The sequence below is a fragment of the Eimeria acervulina genome, genomic scaffold, assembly GCF_000499425.1.
Source record: "Eimeria acervulina Houghton genomic scaffold, Eah_scaff44, whole genome shotgun sequence".
Taxonomy (NCBI): Eukaryota; Apicomplexa; class Conoidasida; order Eucoccidiorida; family Eimeriidae; genus Eimeria; species Eimeria acervulina.
Genome location: NW_013549805.1, coordinates 70,244 through 82,743, shown reverse-complemented (window position 1 = coordinate 82,743; position 12,500 = coordinate 70,244). Strand labels below are relative to the sequence as shown.

Below are 12,500 nucleotides of genomic sequence, written 5' to 3'. Positions count from 1 at the left end.
CTCTCACAAAGGCTGATCTACTCTCTAATCAAGTATGTTGTTACAAACCCTAAACCCTAAACCCTAAACCCTAAACCCTAAGGTATATATACTCCTAGGCGGTGCTGCTGCTGCTGCAGCTGCAGCTGCAGCAACAGCAGCAGCTACTGCAGCAGCAGCAGCATGGCAGGAATTTACAGTCTCATATAATCCCTCTTCTTTATTCGATTTGTTTGCATCAACATCTGCTGCAGCAAACCTCCCCCCCATCCACCTATATATATATATATATACATATACATATATATATACATATATATTTATACATATACATCTATATATATGTGTATATATATATATATATATACATATATATATATATATACATATACATATGTATATATACATATACATATACATATACATATACATATACATATATATTTATACATATACATATACATCTATATATATATATGTATATATAAGCATTGTTTGTTTGTTTGTTTGTTTGTTTGTTTGTTTGTTGTTTGTAGGTGCTGATGGAGGGTCTGGGTTCTCTATGTCCTCATAGTTTATTAGTATCGGAGGAGAGTGCACATGCATCTGCTGCAGAGAGAACAGCAGCAGATTTTGTGTGGTTGATCGATCCTTTGGACGGTACAAAAGAATTTATAAAAAGAAACGGGCAGTTCTCTGTTAATATAGGGCTTTGCTTTAGGGGGGCCCCTATATTAGGTGTAATAGGGGCCCCCTTAAGCGGAGATATATATATAGGAGGGGAGATAATAAAAGGGTCTTGGCTTATTAAGAAAGACAGTAAAGATATTCTGTCTCCTTTACAATGTCTTTCTTTTCGTTGGGATGATAATGCATTAAAAGCTACGGCTTCTTCTTCTCATAACTCACCTCAGACATGTGCCTTTCTATCCAGACTCAACAGCCCTCAAATGGTGCAGATCGGGTATAAATTATACTATTAACTCTTCTAAGTACTGTTCTCGTCTATTATCTATCTATCTATATGCCTATCTATATCTATTTACTCTTTCATTGCTGCTGCTGCTTCTTTTAATGTTAATTTATAAACACAACAGTAATATAACTCTAACACACACACACACAGAGAGAGAGACTGAGAAGATTAAACATATTAATTGTCTATATAAGCATATCTTTCTTCTATGATGTACAATACAAGACAATATAACAATATAAATACAAAACTATAGCATACACACCATCATAGTTGCATGCATGCATGCAGGGTACGGAGTATATAGCAGGGGTTTATCGGGTGTACTTTTGGGGCTTTTTCGTCTGCTGTTTGCACGCGATATACTCTGGGGCTTATATAGTGCTGCAGATGGATGCATAGGTGTATGTGTGCATATGCGTTTGGGGTGTATGCGCAGCTCGGCACTCAAGTTTCTGAGGCTTGCACGAGGAGAAGCTCACGTCTATCCACGCTTTGCTCCCTGCAGCGAGTGGGATACATGTGCAGCGCATGCAATATTAAGAGCAGCAGGAGGAGAGATATACCGCTGGGAAGATGCAGCAAGAGGGGGGCCCCTGGGGCCCTTGCAATATAATAAACCCTCACTGCTAAACCCTTCATTTGTTGCCGTTGCAACACTCGCACCAGGAGAAAAGGATGCCCCGCCCCCCCTACCTCCAAGCTAAAGCAAACTCTCACAAACAGCCAAGTGATACGAAAAAAACTGCTGCTCTTGCTGCTGCTGTTGCTGTGTGGGGCCCCACACTGCAGACAGCCTCCAGTACATTGAGTAGAGTGGCATGCAGCAGAGAGGAATCTTCTGCTGCTTCAATGAAGCTCTCGTATCTGTCGCTCACTGCATGCATGTATGCATGCATGCATGCATGCAGAGCCCTGTGTGTATAGAAATACAAACACGAAATACCCCTAAAACATCAGGATAACAAGGCTCTCTCTGAGCTTTATTTTTAGTGTTCTTCATTCCCCCTGAACCTTTTCATCTTTTGCCGCGGTGATGAACATATAAAAGAAATGCATTGATAATATTTAGATAATATAATGAGAACATGAAGAACGAGAAGACATACAAAAACCAGCAATTAATCATTGCTATAAAAGGTTTAAGAGGAGGGTTTAGGGTTTTTGCGTAGGTGTACACGCATATAAACCCTAAACCCTCCTCTCAAGCATACCGAGTAAAGGAAATATTTTTTCTTGCATTTCGTTGGTGCAGCAGGAGGGTATATCTTCATCTTCATACTTAAATACAGGAGTATATCTTCATCTCTTTGTTTAAATGCAAGACATATATCCTCATGGTTTGTTTAAATGTTTAAAAACACTTAGCAAACGCCTTATTTCAATTTTTTGCTGCTTTCACCGCCGCCGTGTCTCAGCGGGTGTCCTGTGTTGCAGGGGATTGTTCGCTGAGTCTAAGGGAATAAATTCAAAAAATATAAATTTAAATAGATTATTATTCACAAAATAGAAATAAAGACAAGGCAAAATAGTGTTGACGCGTATCGGTGTTAAGTTTCCTTCGATCTGCTCGTTGCAGATCTTAGCACGAAGTAGAAACCCAAGAAGAATAAGGAGGGAAGAAGATTGTTGAGGGATAGCATGAACTTTCTTATGATTATTTTTGATGTTTAATTTGTTTTTAATTCTCCTTTTCACTCATTCTTAACCATTTTAATTCAATTTCGCTACACGAATCCTGTTAGGCTCCAATGGAACGATCGGCTGTTTGTTTGAACACCCGCCTCTCGACTTGCATGCAGGGGGAAAGCTGTGAGTAAATGTGCGATTAGTTTCATTAAATAATTGGTTTTTAACTGTTATTTTCTATATTTATGCAGAAGACCTCCATAGATTAGGATGTAGCCGCATTCAGGTGTATTTGAATACGCCGCGTTACATATCTCGGCCCGGCATGTGTCGTCACTTCATTTTTCTGCATTTTATCTTTTTGCATCTTATGTTTTTGCGTTTCTTTCCCTTACATTTCGTGTTTCTGTATTTTAACTCTGCATTTTGAATTGTTTCGTCTGGAGAGCACTCTTATGAGTCTATTTCTCTGGGTTTCCCTGCTTTCTTTGCGATGGAGCCGACGGTTTCTGCTTCAAGCAGCGGCACACCTCAGCCTCTCCAGAGACTTCCAACTTCATCACAGCTAAATTTGAATGAGTTATGTGAACCGGAGAAGTGCGCATCACACCAGGAGGAGCCTAAAGACCCGGAGAAGAGGCTCGGCATCGTTGCAGGTTTTCTATTGGGTCTGGAGGGGCGCATTCGCCGTGCAACAACAGCGGCAACAGACACTTTAGGTGTATATACACTTCCTGCTCTCTTCATTGGTGGCGGCCTACTGGGAGCGGCAGCAGCGACAATTTCATTCAAATCTCGCATGCGGGCGTTGCGTGCTGTTTCTCCGCCAGCTGCAGCAGGGCCAGCGAGCGCCGCAGCAGCACGATGCTCCCCGTCTCATACTACTGCAGTAAGAGCAGCAGCAAACTCCCCCGCTGCTGCAGCTGCCGCAGCATCTCCTGCTGCAACATCTGCATCTCCAAACCGCGAGCGTCAGGCTGCGTCTGTCATTGCTGCTGAGCTGTCTAGACACCGCAAGCAGAAGCCCTGGGAAGCAGGGGAAGACGACGAAGAGGAGTTGGGGCCGCAGGCATTAGGGGGCCCCCGGGGGCCCCCCACTGCAAGAGAGTTGTTTACAGCTAAGGAGCTCGCTACACTATTCTTGCTACCAGCAGCAACAATCCTGTCTGTCTTTGCTGGCGTGTGGCTGTTTCTAAAGTGGCAGTGCGGCATTGCAGACGTGAGCTGAAGCACAGCATCTCTATCCAGCTAGCTGTCTATACACCTCGTAACGAAAGTGAAAGCTGCGTATACACCACGTTGTACTCTCGAAGAAACTAGTCTGCTTTCCTTGTCCTCTGCTTGCCAGCGCACAGAGGAGCATGCATCTGAATTTGTTTTAATTAATAGATGAACGCGAAAGAGTTGAGAGTACGAAGAAGCAAAGAAATACACCTCAGCACGACTGGCAGGTCTGTAGTTTGTTTTAATTCTGCTGCTGCTTGCTGCTGCATTTGCTTCACCTGTTTGCATGCAGCTGCAGCACTTCATAGCCACTACCCGCTGGCTAACAGGTAACGGTCCCCCTCCCCCCAGGCGTTCGTCCTGAAGCGATGCTGCTGCTTCTCAAGCAGCAGACGCAAGCGGCATGCATGCAGAGTGCATCCTGCATGCATGCAGCCTGTACATACACCCCAGATGCTCACGCTTATGTATGCTCTCCATATATGCACAGCAGCAGCAGCAGCCTGCTGCTAAAATAAGCCGCAGCAGCAGTTCCCTTCAGCCGTCCCTCCTCCTCTCCTTCCCCCTGCACCTGCTGCAGCAGCAGCCCCTGCTTCAGCAGCAGCACCTGCTGCAGCAACGGCTGCTGCAGCGGCGCCATACGGAGATGCCTTTCGTGCGCTGAGGACTTCATTACTGGAGCTGGAGCTGCATGCATGCATGCATGCATATTTCTTTTTGGGGCTTTTTGCGTTTAAACAGAAGCAGAGAGCCCTATGCATCTGACTGGCCGGCGGTGCTGGTGCTGCTAGCAGCAGCAGGAGTATCTTCACTTGTTTTGTTTGCACTTTGAGGCGTCCCGTCTTTAGTTATTTCTGTTGCAAGGCTAGGGCTTTTGTTTGCTTTGTCTTCTTCTTTAACTGCTGCTGTGCTGCTGCCCTCCTCATTTCCTGCTTCTGCTGCAGGTGTAGGTGTAGACTGCTTGGCGGCGGCATCGCCTGTGCCTGCTGCTGCTGCTGCTGCTGCTGCTGCTGCTGCTTTCTTCTTCTGCATCTGCTGCTGCGCTGCATCAAATGCAGCAGCAGCAAGCTCGTAGCGCTGCTGCATAAAGTTGTCCAATGCCTCTGCAAGCACGGGGGGATTTCGCGACAGCTCCGACAGACACTTCGACACAGAAAAATCCTGAGAGATTAACACACAATATATGCATATATAATATAATATAATATTATATAATATAATGTAATATAATATAATATTAGTATTATATATAAATATATATATGTCGGGCATATGCATCACCAAAGAAAGCTTCTCCAGAGCAATATATATATGTAAGTATATGCATTTAATATAAAATATATATATGTAAACATGTATTCACATACATACATATATAATATATATATATATAAATGTATATAAATATATATATATATATATATGTATATACACCAACCACCTAAATAAAAGAGAAGCAGCAGTAAATTGTGTTTGTTTACCTCTGCATCTTCTTCTTTACTTTCTTTGTGCTGTCTGATAACAAAGAAGCATTTTGAGGGGCTCCCGTCTTTGTTAGTTTTTGCATGCAGATCTACTTTAATACCGATAGGGTGTCTATCGTGTCCTCCTTTCTTTATAAATGCATTTGGATGAAAGTCTAACAGAGCCAAGACAGCCTTTTCTGCAACAGAGTCTTTCTTTAGAGTCTTACCGGCCTCTGTCTTATCTAATAAATCGTGCATGCACTTGTTTAAATGATCAACACTATTAAATGAAGCCCCCCCTAAACTCAGCGGCAGCCCCGCAATCTGACGACGAAACTGCTGCAGCTCTTTCTCTCTGCATGTACGTACACGAGGAGGAAGCTGCAACATACACACAAACATCAAACTAACCCTAATCGTAAACCCTAATCGTAAACCCTAATCTTAAACCCTAATCATAAACCCTAATCATAAACCCTAATCATAAACCCTAATCGTAAACCCTAATCGTAAACCCTAATCGTAAACCCTAATCGTAAACCCTAATAATAAACCCTAATCATAAACACTAACTATAAACCCTAATCATAAACACTAATAAACCCTAATCAGAAACCCTAACACACCCTAATCTTGTGATTAGGGTTTGCAAACCCTATTAATAAACCCTAATTATAAACCCTAATCATAAACCCTAATCATAAACCCCAATAATAAACCCTCAAACGCGGTGCGCTAATCAGTGATTTAACGCTCCACGTACCCAGCGGAACGACTAGACAGCTAGCTAGCTATCTAGCTAGCTATCTCAGTAATATACCTAGCTAGTTGAGTAGTAGCTAGCTAGCTAGCTAGGTCAGTAACCAGCTCAGTTGTAGCTAGCTAGCTGGCTAGCTGACTCAGCAGCAGCTAGCTAGCTGACTGTCTACATAGCTGAGTAGTAAGTAGCTAGCTAGCTAGCTAGCTGGCTGGCTAGTAGCGGAGACTCACATCGGAGTTGCATGCAGCTCGAACCTCTCCCGGGGACATGAGCGTAAGCGTAGCCTCTTGACCCTCCACTTGCAGCTTCAAAGAGTCCTTAAAAAACTCTCTATCGCCTTTGAAGCTGCTCAGCCAAACAGTGCACTGCTGCTGCGAATTCATACGCGAGACGTAACGAACTAGCACCTGCAACCCACAACAAATAAATAAATAAATATATAAATAAATATATAAATAAATATATAAATAAATATATAAATAGTTAATTAGATATAAATAAATAAATAAGAATAAATACAAACAAATACATACGTAAATAAATATACAAACATATATATATATATACATATATATATATATATAGACAGGTAAATAAAAATAAATATACACAAATGAATGTAAATAAATAAGAAAGCAAATAAAATAAATAAATAGATAAACAAATAAATAAATAAATAAATATAAATATAAATAATAAAAATATAATCTGAAGACAAACCTTCTGAGGAAGTGTCTCTCTAAGGGCGTCTTTAATTGATTGCCATTTTGCTGCTGCTGCTGCTGCTGCTGCTGAGTGCGTCAACCGCAGGAAGCATCTGTACACCCCAAACAAATAAATTAAATAAAAAATAAAAGTAGCAGCAAACGCATGCAGCTCACACATCAACAGCAAACAGCAGCAGCAGCAGCGGCAGCAATATTACCGGCAGCAATAGCAGCAGCAACAGCAGCCGCAGCAACAGTATCAGCAGCAGCAGCAATACTACCAACACCAGTAATAGTAGTAGCAGTAGCTGCAGCAACAGTATCAGCAGCAGCAGCAGCAGCAACAGTATCAGTAGCAGCAGCAGCAACAGCAGCAACGGCAGCAGCAGCAGCAGCAGCATACCCAACAGCATGTGGGTCCCTGCCGATGCTATTATCATCGATATTTTTATTGCTTTTTTTCTCTCTTCTTCTGAGGGGGGGTAGAGCTTCACGTCTCTGCACCCATGTAGTGCTGTCTTCATCTTTATGTATTTTTAATTCGCTGCTGTCTGCTAAAGCAGCAATTACTTCTTCTTCTGTTGCATGCAGCGCCTTCATTCGGGGGCTGCTCAGCACATACGTCATTTTTAGAGACACCTGAATGCACAACGCCAAATATATATCTGCTGCTGCTGTGCTGCTGCTGTGCTGCTGCTGCTGCTGTGCTGCTGCTGCTGCTGTGGTGCTGCTGCTGTGCTGTTGCTGCTGCTGTGCTGCTGCTGCAGTGCTGTTGCTGCTGTGTGCTGCTGCAGCTGCTGTGCTGCAGCAGCAGCAGCAAGTAACGAAGGTATATATGCCACCCCACAAATACACTGAAGTGCTGACGATATATTCATGCAGCTTGTGAGAGAGACAGAGACAGAGACAGAGACAGAGACAGAGAGAGACAGACAGACAGACAGACAGACAGACAGACAGACAGACAGACAGACAGACAGAGAAAGAGAGACAGAGACAGAGACAGAGACAGAGAGAGAGAGAGAGACAGAGAGAGACAGACAGAGAGAGACAGAGAGACAGAGACAGAGACAGAGAGAGAGAGACAGAGAGAGAGAGACAGACAGAGACAGACAGACAGACAGACAGACAGACAGACAGACAGAGACAGAGACAGAGAGACAGAGACAGAGAGAGAGAGAGAGACACAAAGAAACAGAGACAGCAATGCGTTTAGTGCGGCCTTACTCCCTTCCCCTGTCTTTCTGCCTCTTGTATTTTGTCGTGAAAGAAGCTGTCTGTCGACAGATTAGCATTAGATAAATAATACTCGACCTGTCTCTTCAAGACAGCAAGCAGCTCTTCAGTGCTCATCTCTTCTCTACTCTTTTGCTTCGCACCCTTGCCCCCCTCTGCTGCTGCTGCTTCTCCTCCTCCTCCTGTCTTACGCCTCTTTGCATGCGCAGCACCTGCTGCTGCAGCAGACACAGAGGCAGCCCCAACGCATGCAGATTCTCCTGAGACTCCGCAGCGGCGTTTGCTGCTCCCACCAGATCCATCACCTTTGTCTTCTGCTGCTGCTGCTGCTGTTGGTGCTGCTGCTGCAGGAGCATCAGTTGTTGCTGCTGCTGCAGGAGCTGCTGCTGCTGCTTCTGCTGCAGGGGCCCCTGCTGCTGCTGCTGCTGCTGCTGCTGCTGCGCCTCCTTCTAGAGGAGAACCAGCAGCTGCTGCTTCTTCTCCAGCCATTGTGCGTTGTAGCAAGAGCGCAGCTGCAGCGGTAAAAAATAATATAAATTAATTATTAATAAGAATAATTAAAAGATAGAAGACGCAGAAAAAAATAAATAGTTAACAGCAGCAGGGGCCCCTGCTGCTGCTGCTGTGGGGCGCGGAGCTCGATGGGGCTGCAGCTGCAGCCAGCAGCAGACTGTCTCTTCCTTCTGCTGCTGCTGCTGCTGCATAGATGAGACAAAATAAACTAATGCAAATCTTTATTAATAAATGAATTGCTAAGAGCAGCAGAAGCAGATTAACAAACAGCGCTTGGGGTGTATATACACCCCGTGCACATACAAAGACGTGCAATGTATGATGAGGTTTAGTTTTCTTTGATGATTGCCCGTATTAATATCTCCTTTTAATTATATTTGTTTATGTTTGTCTATTAATCATTAGCTGCTTCTATAGGAGTAGAAACTGTCTCTAGCATCTGCATAAAGGTAATGCACAACTGTCTCCTTTAATACTGTCTCCTTTCTAAGTGTCTCCTCTCAGCTGTCTCTGCTGCACCAAGAGTTTTTAAATTCATATAACTGTGCTGCTGACCTCAGACTCCTTAAAAGAGCTTTACCTACACAGAAGATATAAAGAAAAGGAGACAGACACACCTAACTATAGCTGTCTATATTATTGTTTATTTACTTAACGAGAGGAGTGTGCTGTCTCTGCATCAATACTCTCAGCCTCTGCAGCATGTTAAAGGAACCTCTCTTTAACTCATGTGTCTTAGAAGGCTGAAGACAAAGAATTTTATATCGATTGCAGCTCTGCAAGCCTACAAACAGCAGCAGCAGCAGCAGCAGCAGCATCAGCAGCAGCAGCAGCATCAGCAGCAGCAAAGACAATGCTGCGTGTAAAGAATGCAAAGAAATTTAATTTGATAGAGTCTCCACTCCCTTCGGCTAATTAAGGAGACAGTCTTTAGTAAGGAGACAGTACATCATTCATCACAAGTGCTGCGGGAGCCCTTGTTCGTTCGTAGCAATACACGAAATAAAAAGAAGTAAGGGGCTTCAAAGAGCATTTGACTGTCTTTATATCTTCTTGGGGTCCTGAGCTTAGCGGCAAGCAGACAAATCGTTAAAAGGGAAGGATATTTGTTTGTCTTCAGCTGCAGCGCTTCTTTCTGTGTCTTCTGCTGCAAAGACACCCCACACTTAAGTACATCTAAGCCCCGTTTGAATGCATGCATAGGCTCCAGAGACAACTGTGAAAAGAATGCTGGCCCTCATTAGAAAACCTACACTGAATTAGAGTTGCATACACCTGCTGCAGCCAGCGTGCATGCAGCCCCACCACCCCCCCAAAAGAAATTATCTCCTCGTGTGCCTGAACACTCAGCTGCATACGGGTTAACCAAATAGAGAGAAAAAAAAAGTTAAAGAGGGGGGTCAGAGCCCTCTATAAGAAGAAAAGGAGAAGGAGCAAAGCAAAGGAAAGAGAGCGGGGCTTCACTTGCTGCTGTTTCTGCTGCAACTAATGAAAGCTTCTCTCAAAGGCAGACCCGCTTGTTCTATCTTAGCCACTAGGCTTACTTCTACTTAAGCACATGCTGTTCACTGAGGAGTAAGGTAATGTGTGTGCCAGGTGTCTACGGTGTCAGTGCATGCATTAGAATGGGGCTTGGATAAGCTTGCATGCGGGGATGCCTTGCAGGCGTTGTAGCAATTACTCATATATCTCAGGACAGACAGCCTCCTCACCCCTTCTTCCTCAAGCTCTTGGGTTTCTTTGCGCAGCAGAGTTAAAGACAAAGAGATGAATCTATTAGTTATTAACAGAGACCCTTTGCAATGTCTTTGACTCAGCTCACTCTCTCTTGTTTCTGTTGCTAGCGCCGTAAGACTGCTGCCCCTCCCCCCCTTCTCCCTATCATCTAGGCTCTCTGGTGTATATAGCAGGCGATGGGGTAGAAGAGAAGCATTTGTTTGCTCTGAATTAATTTATTTAAAAGTAAAGAGTTGCTAACCTCTCTATTACTAGAGAGACAGCACAAGAGCGGCGGCTAGTGGCTGGGGCTTCGTCTCATTACAGCGAAAGCACTGACAGCAGCCCCTCTATTCAGATTTCATTTACCCCGAAGATTAAATTAAAAAGAGACAGTTTCTATTTTACTATCTTTTAAATATTAAAGTTGTCTCCATTAATGCGAAGACAGTAGAGTAATAGTTTTGTGCATTTGCTTCGTGGTGCTTCTGTCTCCTTCTCGTACTCAAGGCTGCTGCTGGCGTCTCTTTTATTTAAAGAGGAAAAGCAGCAACTGATATATAGATTTACTTCATACACCCGAACTATGAAGCCTTCCTCAGGTGCACTGAGACGTAGGCTTAACCTTAAGAAGAGACAGGGAAGAGACAGATAAGAGTATGTCAAAGGGTAGCCCTTTATTGATAGCTTTGATATCAGGTATATCAAAGCTATCAATAAAGGGCTGCACTGTAAAGTAAAAGCACTTTGTTTGCAGGAGTCTAACAAGAGAATAAATTATTTTATATCTGCAGCTTATAGCAAGACTGTGGCTGTCTCCTTGAAGGAGACAATAATCTGTAGACGGCTGGGCTGTATCGATTAAAGAGAAAGGGGTAAGGGGTAAAACTCTTTAAGATGATGACGAAGTACTTAAACATTATAAAAAGCCAAATGTCTGTTCTACTGCCCGCCTTAAGATATAATACACAACATTTATATTGACGAGGCGAGCGCCAGACACTGCGCGAAAAGAGATGAAAGTAGAACAGACAGCAGCCGGTGCATTCATAAACTGCGGAGACACACGAAGGAAGCAGCAAGGATTTATACGGGGGAGCAGCTGCTGCTGCACCCCCATATATATATATATATATATATATATCCTTGTTGCTTCAGCTGCTGCTGGCAGCAGCGTTTGCTGCAGTTGCTGCAGCAGCGCTTGATGCAGCAACTGTAGCGAAGAAAGAGGCGACCAAGCTGTGCCCTAAGCACAGTGAACAGGGATGTCAAAGAAGATGTTTGATTTTAGCGCATTTTTTATTTATATTTCTTCTGCTGCTCTGCTGCTCTGCTGCTCTGCTGCTCTGCTGCTCTGCTGCTCTGCTGCAGCACACACCACCACCCCCTTCCCCCGCCAAAGTCTCTGTCTACAAGACTTTTATTTAGGGCCCTTGGCTTAGTTTGTTTGATGACTGAGTAATGCATATTCGATAATGTGTAGAGATAAACCCTTAACCTTAGCACAGACATATCGCGAAAATAAGTGCAGGTAAGTCTAAGGGGGGTGTTTGCTGCTGCTAGGCAGAGAAGAGCTATACTTTTACTTCTTTTAAGTGCTTATTGCTTAATTTATTCTTTTAATTTGTTTTAATACCCTCTTCCTAGGCTTGTTTGTATGGGCTTGTGCTGCTGATGCTGCTGATGTCTTTCTTTTTATTTAAATATTATTTGTTTGGGGGATCCGGGTGTCTTCGTTGCCCTTCTACATGCATATTTCAGTCTTAATTATGCTGTAAGGCCCCCAGAACAGAAGCAGCAGCAGCTGCTGCTGCTGCTGCAGCAGCAGCAGCAGCAGCCAGTAGCCACTGGAGCTGCGCGGAGCAGCAGCAGCAGCAGCAACACCAGCTGCGCAGCTGCAAAAGAGCTGCTTGCTGGCGTCTGTTTGTCTGTTTTTCTTATATTTTCAGAATCGATAATATATTATCTTCTTATATTTTACTTTTTTACAATCTGTAGACAAGCGGGTGCAGCACCTGCCTCTTTGTAGCAGCAGCTGCTGCGCCGTGCTGCAGCAGCAGCAGCACATGACCGCAGCAGCAGCAGCAGCAGAAGGCGAAACTCCTTAATCTGAGTTGTTCTTCTGCTTCTGTTCTCATTTATTCTTTTCTCTTTAATTATTTAATTTTAATTTTGACGAAGACGCAACTTTTTATTACTGCAGCAGCAGCAGCAGCAGCAGCAGCCACCCGCCTCTGACCAGTGGTGCAGCAGCACAGTTAAGAAGCTGCTGAAGACCCTTGTATGGTTTCTTT

General features: G+C 43.8%; 2 protein-coding genes across 2 annotated transcripts; one reads left to right on the top strand and one right to left on the bottom strand.

Annotated features, from left to right (window-relative positions):
* Window positions 1-3,077: 3,077 nt before the first annotated feature.
* Window positions 3,078-3,812, top strand: EAH_00009070 (hypothetical protein, conserved; the record flags this gene model as incomplete). Its single annotated transcript, XM_013395446.1, has 1 exon — window positions 3,078-3,812. One exon carries the CDS (start codon window positions 3,078-3,080, stop codon window positions 3,810-3,812), a length of 735 nt encoding a protein of 244 aa, XP_013250900.1.
* Window positions 3,813-4,561: 749 nt separating this feature from the next.
* On the bottom strand, window positions 4,562-8,466 carry EAH_00009060 (la domain-containing protein, putative; the record flags this gene model as incomplete). Its single annotated transcript, XM_013395445.1, has 6 exons — window positions 4,562-4,969; window positions 5,290-5,655; window positions 6,265-6,441; window positions 6,755-6,851; window positions 7,145-7,380; window positions 7,969-8,466. The coding sequence occupies 6 exons, from the start codon at window positions 8,464-8,466 to the stop codon at window positions 4,562-4,564; spliced, it is 1,782 nt and encodes a 593-aa protein (XP_013250899.1).
* Window positions 8,467-12,500: the final 4,034 nt, after the last annotated feature.